Source organism: Trichomonas vaginalis, chromosome V, assembly GCF_026262505.1.
Source record: "Trichomonas vaginalis G3 chromosome V, whole genome shotgun sequence".
NCBI lineage: Eukaryota > Parabasalia > Trichomonadida > Trichomonadidae > Trichomonas > Trichomonas vaginalis.
Window position 1 is genome coordinate 566,914 of NC_067207.1, and position 22,048 is coordinate 588,961.

Here is a 22,048-nt window from a genome sequence, read left to right on the forward strand (position 1 = left end):
GTTTCATCTGTTATAACGAATGAAGCGATAGTATTGAAGTCAACAACTCTGAAAGCAAGCGCTTCATTCTGAAGACCTAAGTTTGTTTGTAGCTTTACTGTCCCGTATTCGTTTGGGTCTGTACTTTGCAAATAGAACAACATTTTATTCTCATTAAAATATGAGTATTGCTGCATATGCGTATGAAGCTGACAGAGCTAAACGTTTATATTTTGGTCAATACTCTCTCACACTTACTGACAAATATATTGTTATTTCTGATGGAAATACCGAGAAATACATAACATGGAAGGACTATGAAAAGTTTGACCCTATTTTAACTCCATGTACAATGCCATTCATTGTAAATGGTGAAGTTGTCATGAAGAACGACACAACTGTTATAGGTCTGTATATGAAGCGTTAGAATATATGTTGAATTATAATCCCGAAAGATTTGACCCAAGCACTACGTCATGTACAATGCCTTTTATTAAGGATGGTGAAATCGTAAGAGTTCCGATTCAACGGTTTACACAGCTGTTCAAAACAGTTTACAAAACATTTTAGCGAATATCTTTAATTCAGAAACTACAGAAATAAAATTACCATATATAACAGATGCTAAAGAAATTAAATCAAAAACGACAACATTATTTACGTCACTTAATGATTTAATGACTTATATCATTAATATTCCTGCACCAACTACAGCATTTGATCCAAACTCGACGGTTTGCAGTGTACCTTTCATAAAGGACAGTTCATTAATTGTTTTAAGGGATTCAACAGTTAATGAATCATTAAAGGCGTCATTAATGAAAATCATTGATTTTAACTCATTCACGAATACATATAATTCATTCATTAATGTTTCATATGCTTCTAAAGAAGGTGAGCCAAAAACTATCGATAAAGCGGTGTATGAAATAAAAGCATCAACGACGAAATTGAATTCGTTAACTTTTGACGGTGATAGTTTCGTTAATGACATAACATCGGGGAAAACAATTTTAACGAAAGAATATTTAAAATCTCATGTTAGTGAGTTCGTTGAAATTGAAAAAGAAGGTGGAATTAAGTTCGATCCACTGAATTTCATTTTCAGCTTAGCGAATGCGGGTGTTAGTTTCGCTGAATGGACAACTATACAGAGTGAAATAAATGCAATATGGACGTTTTTGGGGTCAAAAGCGGGAATGGGTGAGCTTGTAAATGCTGCAAGAACATTAGGTGAAACAGGAAATTTTGTAGATGGTTTTAAAAGACTTGTTTCAAATGTTTTAACAAACACAAAGAAATTATTTAGATATACCATACATAACGGACGGATTTTCGAACAGGTAGCAACAAACCCTCCGGTTATGGCTGCGTTGATGATGGTTAGAGATATAAAACCACGTAACGACGGGAACGAAGAACATGAACAACAGAGCCCAACGGGCTCAGAGCCACATAGTGGCGAGGATACTGGTCGGGTTATTCAAGACATTAAAAACGTGTATCCTGAAGTTATTGATTTATTTAGAGGAGTTAATGATTCAATTTCAAAACATTCTATAACCCTCGATGAAGAGAATAAATTAACAGATTATATATTCGTCATTATTGCAGAATTAATGAAGAGAATAAATGAAAAAGGAATTGGTGATATCATTAATGTCAGCGATGTAATGATGAAAAGAAATTTTGACTCATTATTTACAAAACCGAAAACAGAATATAGTCTTTATGACGTAATTACCGAATTAATGAAAAAGATTAATGATAATAAGAGTTCTGGCGGAAGAGTTGAATTAGAAGTGAATGATGTTAATGAGAAATTAGCCGAAAAAGCAGATAAAAACCACGTTCATTATATAACTTCAGACGAACAGATTATAACGGACTACCATGGATATTTAACACGAAGTGATGAAGCGAAGACAAAAAATGTTAATGAAAGAAGATATAAATACATTCGTGCTAAAGGTTATGACATAAGCTGTACTGTACAGTATGACACAGGTAAAGCACCAGAAGCATTTGTTATAACGATGAAATTTATGCCTCTACTTTCTGTTAATGGTGTATTAGTTGAACCAAGATTTACGTTGAGAGTTAAGGCAAAAATAACGTTTGAAGATGCTATTAAAAGTAAAGCTGACAAAGTTGAACTTGACGCAACGAACAAAGTTTTGAAATCTCATAAACACAACATCTCCGATATAAATGAACTTCAAACTTCTTTAGACAGTAAAGCTGACAAGAACCATACACATAAATCCTTCACTACTGTTAGAGCAGACGACATAATATTGAACTTTGACCTTGGTTCAAGTGCACCATTAGAAAATCCAAGTACAAGCGTAAAAGATACTCTTAACAGTTTAGATAACAGTTGCAGGAATACGAAGTCATGCCAGAAACTTTGAAGCACATGAACTACCAGCAATGTTAGATAAGAAAGCAGACAAGAACCATACACATAAATTTCACAACTGTTGCTATAGAAAGTATTGAAGGAACGGTTGAAGAAACTGGTGGGGATGTATTATATTGTAAACCTCCTAACTTTCCACAAGGTTTAACATCGGATGACGACATAACGACGATGAGAAACATTAGATGTAAAGATGTTTATGTCATGAAGGATGAACATAATATTAAATTCACTGCTCAAGATTTATATGACAAGAAAGCAGATAAAACTTATGTGGATGCAGAACTAACAAAGAAATTTTCGAAACCAGATACAATGACATTTACAACAGAAATTATAAATGGTGAACCAGCAACTCCATTTGAATTTGTTAGAGGTCTTCAACCAGATACTTTTGAATTTTTCTTGGATAATTCTATTGAACTAACATTACATTATAAAAGTGGAACAAATGCAACATTTCATCCGGGAGATACATTCCAAATGGTATTTAATGACATAAGTTCTTTAGAATATGTTTATAGAGTTATGAGCATATATGATTTAATATATCCTATAGGAGCTGTTTATACGTCTATGAATCCAATAAAATCCAAACACTTTATTTGGTGGTAGATGGTATGAAATAGTTGACAGTTTTCCATTCTACACTAATACGCAGTCAATGAAGATGGGAGGTTCAAAGAAAATAGGTATTGAAAACCTTCCTTCACATATGCATAGGTTCAGTGGAAGAACATCTGTGGAAGGAAACCATTCACATTCAATAACAAAAAGAGGTTATACAAATCTTGCAGCGGGTTCGGATAGACAGGGAATGCATAGATATGATATCACAACTGACCCCAAAGATGTTAGCACAGGTATTTTCTGTGGAACTGCAGGAAATCATACACATGTTGTAGCTGGTATTACAGACCCAGCAGGTAATGGAAAAGATTATATGCCTCCTTATATAACAATGCACGCTTGGATACGAGTTGGTTAAAATCTTTAACTTTACATAAATGAGCTTGAAAGAAGTATTCGAACAACATCCATGGAGGTCATTTAAGAAGTTCAATGAAGCTGCAAAGAGTTCGGGATTTACTAACAGAGCTGAAGTGAAAAGGTTCTTTGACAAAAATGTTGTACATCAAACAAAAATAAATCCTTACGACTACTTTTTACCAATTTACTCCAACACTCCTGACGCATACCAATTTGACACTCTCATTCAAAGCAGAAAAGGAGGACATAAACCATTCCTCATCTTCATAAATGTTAACACTCGTAAAGCATATGCGTATATAATGAGAAATAAAGGAACTCGTGAAGTGTTAAGAGTTTTACAAAAGTTTGTAGCAGAACATAACCCAAGTACTTTAACATCAGACCAAGACAGTGCATACCTCAGCAACGAAATCACAGAATTTCTCATTAAGCATAACATAACTCACTACACTACTGAAGACCATAACCATAACATACTCGGCATCATAAACCGCTTCATAAGAACGCTCAGAGATTTAAATCAAGAGCGAGACTTTACCGAAGAAACAATGAAACATTTTCTCGAAGTATATAATTCCTCAACACATTCTACAACAGGACATACACCAAATTCAATGACACAACAACAAGAAGAAAAGTATATACAAAAGAAACGAAGCCAAACACAAAATATCAGAAATTCAAAACAATTTACCCTCATTCCTGGAACAAAAGTTCGTGTAGTTCTTGACGACAAACCGTTGACAAAGAAACGTTTAAGGTTAAGTCGAAATTATTATATCGTAGACTCTACGCAAGGTAATGGATATCTTATAAAAGCTGCTGACGACTCCATAGCATTTTACCCTCGTCATAAATTAGTCGAAAGTAGTAATGGCAAACTTGCTGAAACCATTGACGAAGCAAAGCGAGGAGTGGTTATTGAAATACTTGACTACAACACAAACGATGACACTTATAAAGTAAGATATGAAGGAGGCGTTGAAGATGTTATACCATCTAAGAACTTGAGAGAATCTAAACCAACTCATCTGGGACCATTAGAGCGGGAGTACTGGAAAGATAAAAACATGCCAGAAAGAATAAGAAAATTCTTCTAAACTTTTTCGTTGGATGTAAATCAGACATGAATGAGAACAGTCATGATATCATTAATGGTACCATTTATTTTTGTCATAAATTTACACCAAAAATATAATTTAGGTGAAGAGACCCAAAGGGTCAGAGCCGCAAAGCGGCTAGGTGAGATGTCACCCGTTTTCTCACCTGTTTTCTCACCCCAGTTTTTCACAAGCGTTTTACATGAATTGTACGATGTATATTTGAAATCCTAAACAATTTCGTAGCTTCTATTTCTTCTGTCAGTATGTCAAAAGTTTTAACAATGCCGAAAGTTTCTTTATATTTCTTCTTGACGTCAGATAGAAGGAAATCGTCAGCAGTTGGATAGTTTTTGTTCAGAAATGCTAACATGTCCATTTTATTTTCTGCTGGCTTTTCTGCTTCTTTCTTTAAGTCTGCATAGTCGTTTCGCATTCTTTCTATCTCTTTGACGGAGTAGTTATATTTCCTAATTGCTGCTTTACATTTAGAACATTGCGGATTCATTTTTGCGTTATATTCTGAAACCTACCTGCTAAAACAACTAAGGCGTCAATGGTTTTCTTTAACTCAAAAGCAGTTGGTCTTATCTGTTCGTTCCATATTTTACCTCTTCTATCTTTATCTCTTATCTGCCATACACATTCAGCAACTAACGAAACAAAGTTATCGTAGGTCTTAAACTCCCCGGATTTATATATGTCAGAAACATTCTTATATACCATGTCGCAATCTTTGTCCATAACCTTATGGTTGCAATGAAATCCTAGAAACTCATAGTTTACCTTTCGAATGAACTTCTTTATTTCTACTGAGTCAGTTGGTTTCACTTCTATTTCATCGAATTCAGGAATAGTTAGTTTTTGATGCTGAATTTCAGGTAGTTTAGGTAAATGGTCAATAATGTCCTGCATTTCATAAAGATACTGTTCATTTGTTTCATCTTTCGCACTACAGTCTAAATTACTTGTTAAAAGTTCTTGCTTTATCTTCTGGATTTTTGTTTCGAAAGTATATGAAGAAGGAATGAAGCTTTTCATCTCTACTAACATAGATGTTGGATTCATGACTAACGAGTTTGGTGAAGTTGTTGTGGACAGAGTCCCGCCGTTCGCGGCTTGAATGTTGTTGTGCCGATTGTTGAAATCTATCTTTACATACAAAATAAAAAAAATAAATAAAAATAAAACTAACGTTATTTTTCTATCTTAAGGAAATTCATGAAAATTCAAGACCCTTTGGGTCTCTTCACCTATAATATATTTTTGGTCATTTACACTCATTTACGAAGAAGTTATGACAAAGCATTTACGAAGAAGTTATGACAAAGCATTTACGAAGAAGTTATGACAAAGTCACGAGGGTGAAAAAAGAGGTGAAAAAACAGGTGATATCTCACCTAGCCGCTTTGCGGCTCTGACCCTTTGGGTCTCTTCACCTAAATTATGGGCTTCGCCCTTGCCGCTAGCGGCTTATTTTAGGTCAAAGCTTCCACGAGAGAAAAGATTCCTCATTCGCTAAGGATTCCAAAAATGAAAAAATCATTGATTTCGGCTGAGAAAAAACAGCAAAACCCTTCTTCCACGGAACAAAGAAATAAAGAAGAAATAAAGTAAATTTTTTATTTATTCCCGTGGAAGATAGAGCACTTTTATGATACTTTTTATTCACGACAAACAAGACAAATAAAGAAAATAAGAAAATACGGCGCTGTCGCGGTCGAACCACAGACCTTGACCCCTCCATAACACCACCTTAGACCACTGTGCTACGTAGCCTGTCGACATAAGATTTATAAATTGCATATTTGACGTAAATTTATTTCCATCTGGCTTCCCACTGCATAAGATATTCATACGTGTTTGTAAGACATTCATTAAACTTCTTTTCTATTGCATCTAATCTTGCGTTATTTTTTTCAAATAACTTGTCTGTATTCTTCATCATCTCCAGCAGTGTTTGGGTCTTCACGTTTAAAATATTCATTGTTAACCAATTTTTTATCTACAAATTTTATTAGTGTTTGATTCACTTCGTTATGATAACGGTCATATTCTTTCAATACGTAAGTGAAGACAAAATGCGTCGTACCTTCAATCTTAAAGCTTAAAGAACTTTCAACACAGTTTTGAGGGTCTGTCAGTGCGTCAATGAGATAGTATTCGAAGTCAGTCAATAATCTTTTTAAAGTCATTTCATACAGGATAAAATTTAATGGTGTGAAGAAATAGTGTTTATCTCAGAAAAAAATAAAGTTAGTTTTTATTTTATTTATTTTTTTATCCTGTATGTAAGAACAGAAATGTCAACATTAGAGAACACAACAACTGCTATCGTTCATGAAGCCATAAATGAAGAATACGAATACATACAATATAACAAACAATTGAGACTCATTCGTTCAGTCAAAGATGATATGTATCAAATGCAAAGTATAATGAACGCTCTTCGTTCTACAAAGCAAGCATATCATTGGTTTGAAAACCAACAGGCAAAAGAACTTTTAGAAGAATTTCCTCATATGATTTGCTTCCCTCGGAAAACCGAGGGAAGAGATTCCGTACGAAAATCGCAAGAATTTGGCACCTGGTTTGAAAGGTTATTATGTTCATAGACTTTTAGTAAATGCTGTAGCAATGTGGGCTTCACCTCGTTATGCTTGTTATATTTTCATGATGTTAGATGAACTATATAAAGCAGAACGTGGAGAGATGGAAAAGAAACTTCAAGCAAAAGATGAAGTCATTGAATCCAAAGACAAAAGCATACAGAAAAGAATACCACGTTCAGTACCAAAAGGAAAGGAAAAGAGTTATAAGTATATGATTTATACTGAAGAGTTGGAGAAAGAAGAAGATAGAGATATGGTTATGTTGCATTTAGTCAGAAGAAACAACAAAAGCTTTTACGACCTTGCTAAAATATATAAATCTGACAGAAACTGGTTCTATCGTGAAAACTTACCGATTTCAATGACACCGAATGAGCAAATAAAAGAAATTGTCAAAAATACTCTTCCTCAAACACACTATGACATCAAAGGTTGCACAATACTTACCTTCAAAGAAGACTTAACATTACTGAAGGAAAAAATAACAGAATATTTCGATAACTTCAAAGAGGAAGAATGAAGTCACGACAACATTAACGAAGAAGTCACGACAACATTAACGAAGAGAGAATGAGGTGAAAAAACAGGTGATCTCACCTCTTCACCAAAAATATATTTTTGGTTAAATAGCTTCAGGGTCAATTTCTTCAACCATTTCACTTCCTTCGTCAATGTCAATTGAAGCTTCTTCAACCTTTGGTAAGAACTTTTGTATAACATCTTTGTTCGTTATTGTCTTCAGAGATGAAGGATAATATTTCACAGATGTTTCACCCTTCTTATATTCTTTCTGTTCGGAAAGATTCATAGCAATACTGAAGAAGTCAATGTTGGAGTTCTTTATGACAGTATAGTGTGTATCTTTGACATTCACGAAGAAACCCTTTTGTTTCAAAACTACTGCTAACTCTTGTGAAGTATAACGTTTGCGGTCAATGACGATAGCTAATGGTCTGACATACTGACCAAACTTAGATTCTTTCACAAACTTCTTGTTAAAGATAACATTAACGTTTGAAGCATTATTGAACTCATTCTTGATGGCAGTAGCGAGAGCATTGTATGAAAAGAACTTGCAATCTTGCATGTGTTTCATTAAAATAAAAATATTAAATTATTTTGAAAAATAACTTAAAAAAAATCTAATCTAATTTTTTCAAAAAATATTTTTTTATTTCCTACTAAAGATGTATCGGAAGTTGTCTAAGTTAGAACACTCGGAAATAAAACAACTTCTTACAGAAGCTAATATAGATGTTGCAAAGCATTACGCAACAAACAAAAAAGCACTCGCTGACTTCATTAAAGACTATAATGGTGCAATAAGTTATGATAGAATTCATGAGTTCATAAAGCCGCAACGCGGCGAGGACGAAGTCCATGCAAGAGCATTTCCTTTAAATGACATTGCTATTGACTTATATCATAGACGTTCAGTACCTCATGAAGTAAGAAGAGAGATGTTTGACATAACAAATGCAAACGTTGGTGAAACAAGAAGAGCTGTACCTCATGAAGTAAGAAGAGAGATGTTTGACATAACAAACAAAGATGCAAACGTTGGTGAAACACGAAAGAGAGATGACACACTGAAACAACAGAGAAGAGAGATGTTTAAAAGTGCTATAGAACAAGTTCGCAAAGCTAACGATGTCATTCGTTCCATTGACGACAAACCAAAAGAAGGTGAGAGATGGTTAAAGAAAGATGAAGAGAATAGGAAGAGAAATGTGAAGTCAGGCAATAGACTCATTGACTTTAACATCGAAGCTTTAGATGAACCAAACAGAGACTACTTACACAAACATTTCGGTAAGGTTTTCATGAGACTCTTAGAGAAAATTAAAATAAACTCGCAACAGAGATGGATGGTATGTTATAAACTTGGTGGAAAGTATGAATGTTCTACGTTAAACCTCAATAATATTGGAACATTACTACATCAGCTCTTGAAGGAGAACTTTATATCAGAGATAGAAGCAAATGCTGCAGGTATTGTTGAAATGCACTATGACTTCTTCTTGACAAACATAAAGAATCTTACGAAATAAAGATGTATGATTTAACAGAATATGAAGGCTTAACGATGTCAGATGTAAAGAAAGGCAAACCAAAAAAGAGACCATATAGAGATGAAAGCACACTGACAAATGACCAGAAAGCCATTTTGGAAGCTCTTAAGCAAACAGGAAACCCAGCACTTATAGAAAGCTTTTGGAAAGATAATGGTGAAAAGAAGTTTTATAAGAAGAGAAGCGGTCAGTTCTGGAAGTATCTTTGCACATTACCTATAAATCTTGAACGCTACCAAATCTTCAATGAACTGAACAAAAGAACTGCAACACTTATGACAGAGGACAATTGTTTCGTTTATGCTTGCATTCAGGCTGGAGTAAATGAAGAAACTATTGACCACATGAGAGAAGTCATTCGTGTTAGAGACTTTCCTCAAAGTAAAGTACAAGAAATTTCCGATTCAACAGGTATAGCATTTAATGTTACCATTGGTTATTTCAATGACTCAAGACATAATGAAATAAAGAGATATATACCAAAAGAATGCGAAACTGTTAGAACTATTGACTTACTTCTTGTTGAAGACCACTACATGCTAAATGAAAGATTACCAATGACAACATACTTCATTCGAAACTATATAGAAATCTTGAAGGAGTGTGGTGGAATGAACATTGAGAAACAGATGAAGATTTATACAAAGAGAGAAGATAAATATGTAGTTCGTTATGATAGAACAACACCGCTATGGGATGTTATGAAAACATTGTGGGAGTGCAAATATTTCGAACCTATTTCTTATGGAGAACTTTTCACATATACTACTGACTTATATAAACAGAACCTTGCACCATTTAAAGATTTGACATATGCTCCAAAGTATTGTGTACAACTGAAGAAGAAAGCAGAGTCAAAAGAAGTAAATAAAGCTAAATGTAAATTCATTCCTGAGCACGTTTTCTTTGCTGACTTTGAGTGTAGTACAGATGGCTTTCATAAAGCTTTTAACATCTGTTATGACAGTGAAGATGGTTCAGTGAGTGAAAGCATTTGGGGTCAAAACTGTGCAACAGAATTTTTGGAAAGACTTCCTGACAAGAGTTTAATATATTTCCACAACCTCAGTTATGACATAAACTTCATCTTAAGACACATGACAGAAGTGAAAGGAACTCCCATCATTAAAGGTTCACGAACAATGCAAATAACTGGTTTATATAAAGGACGGGCAATTATTATAAAAGACTCTTACAGTGTTATAAATAAGAAGCTTAAACTATTTCCTGCTATGTTTAACTTACAAACAGGACCGAAAGAAGTATTTCCATATAACTACTACAGCAGTGTTTTGTTAGCAAATGACAACAGAACTGGTGTCATTTCTGAAGCATGTAAGTTTATCCATGATGCAGATACATTCATGAAAAACATAGATTCCATCAAAGGTTGCAGAATAGATGAAAACCACTTCGACTTAGAAAAATATAGCACGTTTTACTGCAAACAAGATGTAAGAATTTTAAGAGAAGGTTTTGTAAAGTTCCGCAATGACTTATTGAAAGAGTTTGATTTAAACGTTTATGACTACGTTAGTATTTGTTCTATTGCTAACAAATTGTTTGAGAACAGAGTATACTTCCCGAATGGAAATCTTTATGACCTCTCAAATAAACCAAGAGAATTTATTTCGAGATGCATTCAAGGTGGAAGATGTATGTTGTCAGATAACATGAAACAAAAGAGCAAAAAGAAACTCATTGCTGACTTCGACACTGTTTCATTATATCCTTCAGCTATAGCAAGACTTTATACTTTAGAAGGTATTCCAAAAGTATTGAAGGAAGAAATGTTAAGCACAGAGTATCTCATGAGACATTTATTCGATGATGACCAAAAGGAACCCATTGGTGAAAAGTTTATGTCTGGCTTCTTTGTTCTCATTAAGATAACAGAGATTGGTATACCCAGACACTTTCATTTAATAGTTTGCGACCCTGAACTAAATCCAGAACTTAACGTTCCAAGAAGTTCAAACACTTGCTGTCTCATGTATGTTGACCATATAACATTACAAGACCTCATAAAATATCAATGTGTCAAATGTGAAGTGTTGCAAGGATACTATTACGATGGAAACAGAGATATGAGAATAAGAGATGAAGTAAAGAAGTTGTTTGAGTTAAGGTTAAAGTATAAGAAAGAAGGAAACCCCTTACAAGAAATTATAAAACTCATTCTGAACAGCATTTATGGCAAAACTATTCTATCTCCTATTGAGTCAAAAATAACCATAGTAAATGACAAAGATGCTATAAGATATGCTATAAGAAATTACAACCATATAGTGAAGTTCGAAGGTTTGGATGGTTCAGATAAAACTATTTTCAAGCTAACGAAAAGCATTTGCAGACACTTTAACTTCTGTCCACTTGGTGTTAATATTCTGTCTATGTCAAAACGTATTATGAATGAAGTATTCTGTACTGCTGAAGATATGGGTCTTCAAATCTTTTACCAGGATACCGACAGTATGCACTTATATAATGAAGACATACCAAAGCTTGCAGCAGAGTTTAAGAAGAGATATGGTCGCGAACTTATAGGAAAGAACCTTGGTCAATTTCATAGCGACTTTGCAGAAATAACACCTGGAAAACAAAGTTTAGCTTATAAAAGTATTTTCTGTGGAAAGAAGACCTACATAGACTTACTCACTAACGATTTAAATGAAGTTGCATTTCACTGCAGAATGAAAGGCGTGAAGCAAGATGTTATTGCTTTAACCGCTAATGAAATGTTTCCTGAAGCTATACAATGCTATTACAATGAAGATAAGAACATTCACATACCTGTTGGAACATATGACAAAGACTCTGAGTTCAGTTTAATGAAACTTTACAAAGCACTTTATGATGGTCAAGAGATTGCATTCGACTTATGTAAGTCATGTCAACCTTGCTTTGCTGAAAAGTTCAACTTTTCAATAACGACTAAAACAAGCTTTATTCGTAAGTTGAAGTTCTGAGGTCATGGGCTTCGCCCTTGCCGCTAGCGGCTTATTTTTGTCAGCAATGAGGTCATGAATGAGGTCATGGGCTTCGCCTTGCCGCTAGCGGCTTATTTTTGTCAGCAATGAGGTCATTCGTGATAAAAATAAAGCTAGCGTAGATTTTACAATACTGCGATGGTAGAGTTTAAGAGTTGTGCTTCAATGTAGAGACAGTCCTTCCCATCTGGAGGCAAGAACACTGGACATTTATGGTCATGAGTGGAGAACATGTCTATCCAAAACTCACGATTGAAGCCAGTTAATTTATAGTATTTAGGGTTAGGAAGTGGTGAAGTTCTTGTATGACCAATGAACTCATTTTCAACGCCTTTGGCTATATTAGAGTAAAGTATTGCTTGCTTTCTATCCCAAATGCCAGGTGTTACAATCTTTGAAAATTCATTTTTCCTCGGAAGCATTGCATCATAATTGAAAACATTCTTAAAATCATCACTTGGTTCGGAGATTTGAAATCTTATACGTAATGGATTTTCTTTCTTTTTAGCGACTTCATTGAATGGTGAGAATACAATGAATTGACAGTCATGTGTTCCATCTTCATTTTCATTAAATTCATAATGAAAGTCTATAAGTTGTGGCTGACTACCTTCTTCCTTCAGTTGTGCAAGAAACTCACGTAAAGGCTGTAAAGTTTGTACTTCAATGTTGAACTTTTTCTCGAACATCTCATTAAATGAAATCATACATTGCAACAATGTTGTATCGTCTTTAAAGTATTTGTATATGTGAATGTTTTGGGCGCTTAAAGACTGTTCGTCATTTTCTATCTCGACTTGAAGTATAAAGTCAACCTTTCTGAAAGCACGTGTTATATACATAGATGTTATGCCAATGTACTTCTCTTCATTTATGTTCACAATCCAGTCTGTTGGAAACTTAAACGTTACTCTGTTCCCCTTTATTTTGACGTCAGGGTTTTCACTACTGAACGCAACAGATAAAGGTATTTGTCTATACATTTAGTTTGGATAAAAATAAACCATTTACTCTTTCTTTGCTTCAGCTTCCTTTGCTTTTTGTTCTTCCTTTGCTTTTGCTTCTTCTCTAGCTTTTTTCGCCAGCAAACGTGGGTTCTTCTGTCTTCCAGCAGCTAATGCAGCTAGTTGTTTTTCACTAAGTTTTCTCTTTGGTCTCTCTGGCTTTTGTTCTTGTTTTTGTTCCTTCAGTTCGGATAAAATTTGCTCGCGAATTTCTTTCTTCAATGCTTCAACATCTATGACCCCTTGGGTCTTGTCCATATGACTTGTCTGAGTCATTTGACTGTAGATAAAAAACTAACTTAAAACTTTAACCGATGTAAAATGAGCTTGTCAAAATCAGAGCGAGAGTCTATTATATTAAATGACGCAAGAGGAATACAACATCCTTTCTATTACGTAAGTCAGAGTAAAGATGGTAAAATATACGTAAGAAAAAGAAAGGTACCATTAGCGAATGCAGAGAGCGACAACATTAAGGTGCATGGCAAGGGTGAAGTCCACGAAGCCCATATAAAACCTTCTGTTCAAACTGAGCCACCAAAAGAACAAGAAGAAAAGAAGCCAGATGTACTTTCAATAACGAACCAAGAGCTTATTGCAAAGTTCGTGAATTTCATTGAAAAACAAACCGAGTCAAAGAACCCTGACCCGCCAGTGAAAGAAGTTGAGACAAAAGAGAATGTACAGTTCATTGAAAATGTCAAGAAACAACTTCCACCACGAATACCAAGAAGAAGAGTGAGAATAATGAAGTAAATAGATATTTTTATCTGAAGTAAATACATGCAGAACGAACAGTTAAACGAATTTACTCCAGCAGAGCATATTCATCAGATTCGCTCATATTTCGATATCATAGACAATGCAGTTCAAATTGGTGACACTAATAGAAAATATTCTGACGCAAAGATTCCATCACAACCTGGAACTGCTAAAGATAACACATGGGTAACATTCAATCTCTCACCTCCTGGTGAAAATATGTTGGACCTTTACAATACATTCATTACGTATAAAATGGAAGGTCAATTTATTGTAGATAAAGAAATTGGTTCAGGTTCCAATAAAACAAACCCACCAGGATTTTGGATTGGTTTCGATGACGCTTTCTATGCAGTTGCTGGATATCAAATCCTTGCAAATGGTCGTATCGTATATTCTCAAGACAACGCAAGAGAAGAAGCATATATAACTTCAAACTCACAAACTACCGAACAAATAAAGAAAGTAGATGTTTTTCAAAGACTCGACATGAAGATGTATGGAGTCATTCGGGAACATGCAGAACAGGACAAATTGTTAGTGGTCCAATTACAGCAGGAAAATCATTTGATTTTAAGCTTCGTTTAAGAATTCCTGTTAGAAGATTCCTTCCATTAGAAGCTATTCGATTTATTCCAGCTTTTGCAGGAAACATTCAGCTTAAAGTAAAGTTCAGTAGCGACGCCTTACAATGCACATCTATATCTGTAAATGATATCATTGCTTTCAATCCAACTCTTAAAGTTGCATTTGCTTCAGATTCAAATCCACCGACAAATAAATTTGTTCCATGGAATGAACCATTCACTATGATAACGAAGGCAGTAGAAGCTAGTGGAACAGTTACTATTACAACTGTAAACCAGCAACTATTTCGAACAAAGATGGATTTTAATGAATGTTTCATTCATCCAAAGTCATTCTCTTTAGACCCTAACATTTATACAGAACTTGTAGAACATTATACAAACGAGGCTTTATGTTTTCCTGTTAAAGTTATGGATTGGATTCCTATGGACGGTTCATTCTCAAAGAATACAGATAGTTCAAGTGCAACATTTACAGCAGCTTATACGCCTATTAATGTTAAAAGTATTTGGGCACTATTTAGAAAGAAAGACAACTATTATGTTAATTTTGAGAACCCTAAGTTTAAATATCTTCAGCTTTCCATGGGAGCTTATGGAAATATGCCTGCAGAACCTGAAAAATCATATGGACCTGTATTTTATGAAATGGTTGCGAACGCTTGCAATACAAACAATGATATGATTGGATTTAATGAAGATGTTATGAGGTCATTGGTGGATGATGGTAGTGTGGAACATAAATGGGATAGCTATGACAACACACATTTCTTATGTGGTTTTCCAACAGAAGTGGACTTTTGCTTCCAGCAAGGTCAAACATCTACTGCTCCAATAACATACAAATTGTCTGTTAAAGGACCTATTGAACTAGCAACTGAAAACGTACCAAAGCCACTTATTGGATTTATGAGGGATTGTTGCTTTGCAATACAAGTAAGACAGTCAGGCATACCAATAATAAGACTTGACGACTATAACTTAGCCGGACGACAGTGAGGAATAAAGGATGAACGTTTATTTTTAAAGCTTATAAATGAGTTCTTCATCAAGCTCTCGTGAACCTTCACCATCTATGAAACAAACTTTACCAAACGATTATGGAGCACCTATTGAATATTTCTTACGAGCTGCACAATGGCAAAGAGCAGTCTCACCAAGGTTAGGTGTTCCACCAGCTCCTGTCAAAAATAGCATTTGGTCAAGTCCTTATATAAAATATGGTCTCCCACTAGGTTTGCTAGCTACAGCAGGAGCAGTAATGATGTTGAAAAGAAATAAAGCAAATGTTATAAATAATACTGAAGTAGCTGAATTTGAACAAACTCCGACACCATCGCCAAAACCAACGTCAAAACCAACGCCTTCACAAACAACACCTTCAATGACTCCTGAACCTATGAAAGTACAAACTCCTGTTCAAAAGTCAACTCCAAAACCGACTCCAACATTTAAACCAGAACCTACTCCTCAAATAAATCGTAAAACTCCTGCGTTTCCTTACTGAAAAAATAATGTTAGTTTTATTTTATTTGAACATTTTATTTAGAGTAAAATGACGACTAAAGTCACTGAAGCAATGAAACAAAAATTTTTGGTAGAATACATTAAATCAGGAGCGGTTCCAGAAGGTTTTTACGTTCATACTATGAAGGATGGTAGAGTTCAGTTTAGAAAGATAAAGCAACCATTAGATAGAGAAGGTATATTAAGGAAGATTAAACTTCATGAGGACAACATTGCTGAACTTAGGAAGAAGTTAGAAGAGTTGGAGAAAGGAAGAGAGTTATAAAGCAATGAATTCATGAGGTGAAAAAAGAGGTGAAAAAAGAGGTGAGATTTCACCACTTCACCTAAATTTATTTTTGCGCTATGTTTTCATACGTGTGAGGGTGGTGATATCATTAATTTTAAGTTTATTTTTAAGTTTATTTTTATATAAATGACAGAACAAAAATATAACATTTCTACTCAGCAGGAATGAGACCCTTACTGACTATGTATTCGTTTAATGCTTGATGAAAACAATGGTACATATTATCGTATGGGTATACACAGCGTCTGTTTCCATCGTCGTCGTATATGTAGAGCTCAAATCCAGTCCAACCTTCTTTTGTACAATATGTAGCTTTATTTAAGTATGCATTTATGTAGATAAGGCAATTTTCTTCATCGCTCCAGAAATAATTTTTCGTCATTGTTGAAATAGTTTTCGTTCCTCTGCGACCATAAGGAATGTATGCAATGAACTTTGCATCATAAGGGATTGTAATATATTCAGGGTTTCTTTCATCGTCAATGGGTCTGTCTTTGTTAAAATGCATGTTTCTCAGTTTTACTTGAGTTTTGAATAGTTCACGGAAACGTTCTGGGAAAGAGTCATAGTAAATGTAGTCGGACATGTCTTTGTAATGAAATAAAAAATTTAAAAAAAATAAAAATAAGGTTATTTTTTATTTAGTGAGGACGGTAGTGAATTCGTTAGTGAGTTCGTTAGTGAAGTCGTTTATGTGTCAGATGGTTTTGTAAATATTTAAGGTTAAGTTAGTTTTTGTGTTTGTGTTGTCGTTTGTGTTGTAAAATATATGTTAACGGTTTTGTAAAGTGTCAAATTCACAAGTATTGTGTACTGTGAAACGCAGTGCCTCAGTACACAACTTAGCCATACTAACTGTATGGATAAATACACATTATGATGAATTGTGTGCAGGTATGACGTGTAAAAATGCTCTATTCTGCAAACCATCAGACATGAAAGACAAGAATTTCCAAATGAGCATTAAGGATAAATGTGAAAGGAAACAAAGAAAAATAGATGGTAAACAAACATGGTATTATGTTTTGAAAGAAGAAATGAAAGGATTATATAAACAAATTGAACCAAACGATAATGAGGAATCATTTACTGACGATGAAATACCTGTGAATGAAGCTTTATAAAGTATGACTGGAATTTATTTTTGCCTTCCTCCTGTGATGTTGTCAAAATGTCATGTTGTCTCATTTTTTCAGAGAAGTTAAATTACCTGGTGACCTGGTGACCTGGTGACCCCTTCAGTTCTTCAAAAATAATTAATTATCGAATAACCCATGATGTTGTCAAAATGTCATGTTGTCTCATTTTTTCAGAGAAGTTAAATTACCTGGTGACCTGGTGACCTGGTGACCCTTCAGTTCTTCAAAAATAATTAATTATCGAATAACCCATGATGTTGTCAAAATGTCATGTTGTCTCATTTTTTCAGAGAAGTTAAATTACCTGGTGACCTGGTGACCTGGTGACCCCTTCAGTTCTTCAAAAATAATTAATTATCGAATAACCCATGATGTTGTCAAAATGTCATGTTGTCTCATTTTTTCAGAGAAGTTAAATTACCTGGTGACCTGGTGACCTGGTGACCCCTTCAGTTCTTCAAAAATAATTAATTATCGAATAACCCATGATGTTGTCAAAATGTCATGTTGTCTCATTTTTTTCAGAGAAGTTAAATTACCTGGTGACCTGGTGACCTGGTGACCCCTTCAGTTTCTTCAAAAATAATTAATTATCGAATAACCCATGATGTTGTCAAAATGTCATGTTGTCTCATTTTTTCAGAGAAGTTAAATTACCTGGTGACCTGGTGACCTGGTGACCCCTTCAGTTATTCAAAAATAAGTCATAACTACCTTCCTCCTGCGTTGTCAAAATGTCATGAGTTAAATTACCTGGTGACCTGGTGACCCCTTCAGTTCTTCAAAAATAAGTCATAACTACCTTCCTCCTGTGCTGTTGTCAAAATGTCATGTTGTCACAAACTTTAGAACGGCATAATTTAAATTTTTATTTTTATCATAAATGGATACCCCACAAGCTCAAAATTTACCACGAATCATAACAAGGGAGGAAATGATAAAAATGATGCAAGAACATGTTAAAAATAACAAACCACTAAATTGAGAAAATGTGGTTATGCAGTAATGATGGAAAGAGAGATGTTGTCGAAGAGGAATAAAAATTAAATTTGGATAGAGTTTAAAAATTCATCTTTATTAAATTCATCTCTTCCAACCAATTTATTTATTCTATTAAATTCTTTTATTTTTGCTTCACTCAGTTTAAGGATTGAACGGTAAGTTTCTAATTTTTCGATTATTTCTTTATCGTTTTCAACCCCACCGCATTGTGGCTTCTTTTTGTAATAGCATATTTTTGATTTAATTCTGTTTAGTTTCTTTTTATATTCATCGTCTGGACTCTTGACTGCTTCGTTGTCACTCATTTCTTACGAAATAAAAAAAATTAAATATTATTTAAATATAATGGAGTAATAAAATAAATCGGAATTTCTATTAATTTATTGTCAACTTCAACTAATGCATTGCCGTTAATATATCTAACAAATTCAGCTATTGTGTCAAATCTTCGTCTTCTTTTTGTCATTGATTTATCAGTTTTTCCATAATCGAGATGAATTAAAACTTTATTCCCTTGTTTAAAATTCATGAGCCCCGAATTAATTTGTTCACGTTTAACATCATTTAACTTTTCCATTTGCTTTCTAATATATTCCCATTCTTTTGAAATATCATTTTTCATTTCCACTGGTTTCATGTTTATAGTTCTATGCCATGTATTATTGTAATAATATACTAACTGTTGTATGATGGAGTCATGATTTCCATCCCAGTATATCTGACCGTTAACCCCTAACGCATCTCTAAGAGTTCTCATTACCGCATCAACTATTTTATTATGAAACGTATATGGAGAGGATGAAAAGTAAAAATTAATTTGTGGGAAATAATGAGTCATTGTTGCCTGAAATCCTTTATCACCATCACCCCTTATATTATCTACTCTTTCATGATCTAGTAAGTATTGAATAGCTCTTCTTGTTTCCTGTTCTGTTTTCCCTTTCACCGGAATGCAATATAAATATCTAGTGTTAATGTTAATGGCAAATAAATAAGTAACGTTTCCTTTTGAATATTCCAGATGATCAATTTCGTATGAATATGGATATGGAGCAAATGAAGGTCGACTAAATTTTTCCTTTAATGGTTGAATTTTCGGGTCAATTGGTTTATTTAATATCTTGAAATCCTTTTTAAAATCTTTTTGCTTCTTTAATGTTTGAAATGGATATAATAAAGTGAATGATGAAGGATTAACTGAAGGAGGAGGCGGTACTGTCGTTGGAGGTTTTGGTGTTGCAAGTGGTTTAATTTTATCTGCTTTGATTTTGGATGATGAAGTTTTAGTTGTTGATTTTCCTTTCATTAATTCTGGATGTATTCTATTCATTTGTTTTAAATATGCTGTATATAAAGGTTTGATATACTTTCCCGCTTCGAGTTTATGTTGAAGGATGAATTCCAAAAGTTGATCTTCATTTAAAAGTCGGGCTGAATATGGTTTAACTAATGAATCATATATTAAAGCTTGTGCTTCATTTATGGTCTGAAGGACCTGGGTGTTTTGCACCTTTTGTTTTTGTTCCTTTGGCTTTGGTTTTTGTGGCTCAGGATTATATAATTTATATAATTCATCAATATCTTCTTCTGTTAATACTTTATTTTTGAAATCTTTCAACTGTTTAAGTTGTGATTTAGTTTTTCCCTTTGAATATTCATTATTTTTAATTTTGTCTTTAATTTCAGAAATTATTCTATCATGATATTTCAAAATTTCATTTTTATAATATGGATAATAATAATCCATATCATCACCCGTTATATTGTTATCATATTTTTGGAGATATGCTTTTAAATCATAATAATCAAGAAAATTTTGATTAAATACTAAATCAGCAATTAAAATTTTTAAATCTACGTTATCCATTTATATAAAAATAAAATCAATGTTTTAAGGGTGCCTACCTCTTTGAATCATAGTATCAAAACCATTATTTACATATTGAATCCCATCATTAACGGTTCCTTCTTTTAAAACGGTATCAAATGGTGGCGGTTGTTGTTGCTGTGATGGGATTTAAAAAATTCGTTGTGGTTGATTATTTGGAATCTGAAAGTTAAAACCATTTGGTATAAATCGATTTGGTTCCTTTTGTCTCTTCTGTGGCATTTTATTAAAAATAAAATTTTAAATTGTATTAAATAAATGGCATACAACATCCATTTTCACAACATACAGCCTTAGTGTGTGCTCCTGTTAATGCAGTCTTACCGATTGTTAAGCGAGTCATTGACCCGTTTTTAAGTTGTAAATTAATATTCTGACCATCAAATATCACTTTATCATTTATTATATCCAAATATTTTTTAGGTGTTAATTGCTTATTTTGTCGTAAACTAACACCTTTCATTTTTTGTGCAATCTTTTTAAAATCACTTCCATCAATTGAACCGTTGAATGATGTATAACATTTAGGACATAAAGCAACCATGTTATCACCTTGTTTCTCAATTGCTAAACCCAATAACTTCTTCTCATGTGCTTTTTCTTCAGCTTTATTCTTTAATTTAGGTTTAAATTTCTCATCAAAACAAAAGAAATCAAAAGGTGCGAATTTGAAAATGTTTTTATCATAAAATTGTTTATCGGTTACAATCGCCTGAAATGCTTGAGTGTTAGGAAGACTTGGATCGCCAGCGATTGCCCAATAAGATGAATCAGTATCACCTTCAATGAAATGAAAACGATTAACATCCATGCATTTATACATAAAATCATAAATGAAAACCAAATACCAGTATTTAGCATTATCTAAAGTGAAGAATGCCTCTTGTAAACATGTATCACATCTATAAAATCTATCTTTAAGCATCACTTGATATGTATCCTCTCCTATTTCTCTTATGTTTTTAAACTTATTTGACATACATGCAACGCGTGCCTTCTGTGCATTCATTATTTTAGTCTTTGCGTAATTTTGTGTATTCATTGCATCGTAACCATATGATCCATTAAGTGAAATCTTGCAAAATAAACTTTTTCCTTTATTTCCTTCTAATTCAGCCTTTTGTCTTTCGTTCATGAATTTGTTCGCAAATTCATTAAAACAAGTGTTTTTCTTAAATGTTAAAATTGATTGAATGTCATCGATGATAAAATGAAATTTGTCTATTAGATACCAAAGATAATAAGAAGAAAATGGTTGATATTGGTTGTGTGTTGATGCTAACTGAGTTAATTTTCTCTGTTTCTGGTCAACTGGTAGATTGTTTGATTTCATGTAATTATACATAAAACTGCCAATTGTTTTTTCATCTGTTAAAGAATTTAATGACTATTATGCTAATAATAAAGAATTATTTGAAGAATTGACAACATGTAAATTGAATAAAATGTTTAAAGTTGATGGATTCAAAATTTCAAAAATAAAAGGAGTGGTTAGTTTGAAATCCATTCCTCAATCAAGAATCACCTCATTAATGAAAATAGATGATTTAACAAAAAGAATAGAAATTATTGAAGAGCGAATGAATCAAATAATTAATTTCATAAATTCAAATAATCATTAGTTTCAATTTATTTTTAAAGTTTATTTTTACTCATGAAAATAATTATTTCTAATTTCTTTT

The 22,048-nt window shown here is 33.5% G+C and overlaps 13 protein-coding genes and 3 pseudogenes across 16 annotated transcripts, besides 2 other annotated features; 9 read left to right on the forward strand and 7 right to left on the reverse strand.

Annotated features, from left to right (window-relative positions):
* Window positions 1–17,194: a mobile genetic element.
* On the forward strand, window positions 1,179–2,319 carry TVAGG3_0256690 (keratin-associated protein family; the record flags this gene model as incomplete). The annotated part of the gene is made up of 1 exon (XM_051228251.1): window positions 1,179–2,319. A coding segment is annotated over one exon (1,141 nt), but the record flags the coding sequence as incomplete, so codon positions are not given.
* Window positions 3,072–3,389, forward strand: TVAGG3_0256700 (ATP binding; the record flags this gene model as incomplete). Its single annotated transcript, XM_051228252.1, has 1 exon — window positions 3,072–3,389. One exon carries the CDS (start codon window positions 3,072–3,074, stop codon window positions 3,387–3,389), a length of 318 nt encoding a protein of 105 aa, XP_051097982.1.
* On the forward strand, window positions 3,409–3,912 carry TVAGG3_0256710 (integrase core domain containing protein family; the record flags this gene model as incomplete). The annotated part of the gene is made up of 1 exon (XM_051228253.1): window positions 3,409–3,912. A coding segment is annotated over one exon (504 nt), but the record flags the coding sequence as incomplete, so codon positions are not given.
* TVAGG3_0256720 (organellar and viral DNA polymerase type B) lies at window positions 4,682–5,002 on the reverse strand (the record flags this gene model as incomplete). The annotated part of the gene is made up of 1 exon (XM_051228254.1): window positions 4,682–5,002. One exon carries the CDS (start codon window positions 5,000–5,002, stop codon window positions 4,682–4,684), a length of 321 nt encoding a protein of 106 aa, XP_051097984.1.
* Window positions 7,017–7,626, forward strand: TVAGG3_0256730 (annotated as a pseudogene). Its single transcript has one exon. A coding segment is annotated over exon 1 (610 nt).
* On the reverse strand, window positions 7,720–8,202 carry TVAGG3_0256740 (annotated as a pseudogene). The gene has a single exon. A coding segment is annotated over exon 1 (483 nt).
* Window positions 9,454–9,896, forward strand: TVAGG3_0256750 (organellar and viral DNA polymerase type B; the record flags this gene model as incomplete). The annotated part of the gene is made up of 1 exon (XM_051228255.1): window positions 9,454–9,896. A coding segment is annotated over one exon (443 nt), but the record flags the coding sequence as incomplete, so codon positions are not given.
* On the forward strand, window positions 10,543–12,147 carry TVAGG3_0256760 (organellar and viral DNA polymerase type B; the record flags this gene model as incomplete). The annotated part of the gene is made up of 1 exon (XM_051228256.1): window positions 10,543–12,147. One exon carries the CDS (start codon window positions 10,543–10,545, stop codon window positions 12,145–12,147), a length of 1,605 nt encoding a protein of 534 aa, XP_051097986.1.
* TVAGG3_0256770 (uncharacterized protein) lies at window positions 12,294–13,151 on the reverse strand (the record flags this gene model as incomplete). The annotated part of the gene is made up of 1 exon (XM_051228257.1): window positions 12,294–13,151. One exon carries the CDS (start codon window positions 13,149–13,151, stop codon window positions 12,294–12,296), a length of 858 nt encoding a protein of 285 aa, XP_051097987.1.
* Window positions 13,176–13,448, reverse strand: TVAGG3_0256780 (uncharacterized protein; the record flags this gene model as incomplete). The annotated part of the gene is made up of 1 exon (XM_051228258.1): window positions 13,176–13,448. The coding sequence occupies one exon, from the start codon at window positions 13,446–13,448 to the stop codon at window positions 13,176–13,178; it is 273 nt and encodes a 90-aa protein (XP_051097988.1).
* TVAGG3_0256790 (uncharacterized protein) lies at window positions 13,494–13,928 on the forward strand (the record flags this gene model as incomplete). The annotated part of the gene is made up of 1 exon (XM_051228259.1): window positions 13,494–13,928. One exon carries the CDS (start codon window positions 13,494–13,496, stop codon window positions 13,926–13,928), a length of 435 nt encoding a protein of 144 aa, XP_051097989.1.
* TVAGG3_0256800 lies at window positions 14,833–15,527 on the forward strand (annotated as a pseudogene). The gene has a single exon. A coding segment is annotated over exon 1 (695 nt).
* TVAGG3_0256810 (repellent protein 1 family) lies at window positions 15,558–16,028 on the forward strand (the record flags this gene model as incomplete). The annotated part of the gene is made up of 1 exon (XM_051228260.1): window positions 15,558–16,028. The coding sequence occupies one exon, from the start codon at window positions 15,558–15,560 to the stop codon at window positions 16,026–16,028; it is 471 nt and encodes a 156-aa protein (XP_051097990.1).
* Window positions 16,489–16,923, reverse strand: TVAGG3_0256820 (uncharacterized protein; the record flags this gene model as incomplete). The annotated part of the gene is made up of 1 exon (XM_051228261.1): window positions 16,489–16,923. The coding sequence occupies one exon, from the start codon at window positions 16,921–16,923 to the stop codon at window positions 16,489–16,491; it is 435 nt and encodes a 144-aa protein (XP_051097991.1).
* Window positions 17,195–19,541: a mobile genetic element.
* TVAGG3_0256840 (uncharacterized protein) lies at window positions 18,520–18,783 on the reverse strand (the record flags this gene model as incomplete). The annotated part of the gene is made up of 1 exon (XM_001324201.1): window positions 18,520–18,783. The coding sequence occupies one exon, from the start codon at window positions 18,781–18,783 to the stop codon at window positions 18,520–18,522; it is 264 nt and encodes an 87-aa protein (XP_001324236.1).
* Window positions 19,542–20,616: 1,075 nt separating the features above from the next.
* On the reverse strand, window positions 20,617–21,501 carry TVAGG3_0256850 (DNA/RNA polymerases family; the record flags this gene model as incomplete). The annotated part of the gene is made up of 1 exon (XM_051228262.1): window positions 20,617–21,501. The coding sequence occupies one exon, from the start codon at window positions 21,499–21,501 to the stop codon at window positions 20,617–20,619; it is 885 nt and encodes a 294-aa protein (XP_051097992.1).
* Window positions 21,502–22,048: the final 547 nt, after the last annotated feature.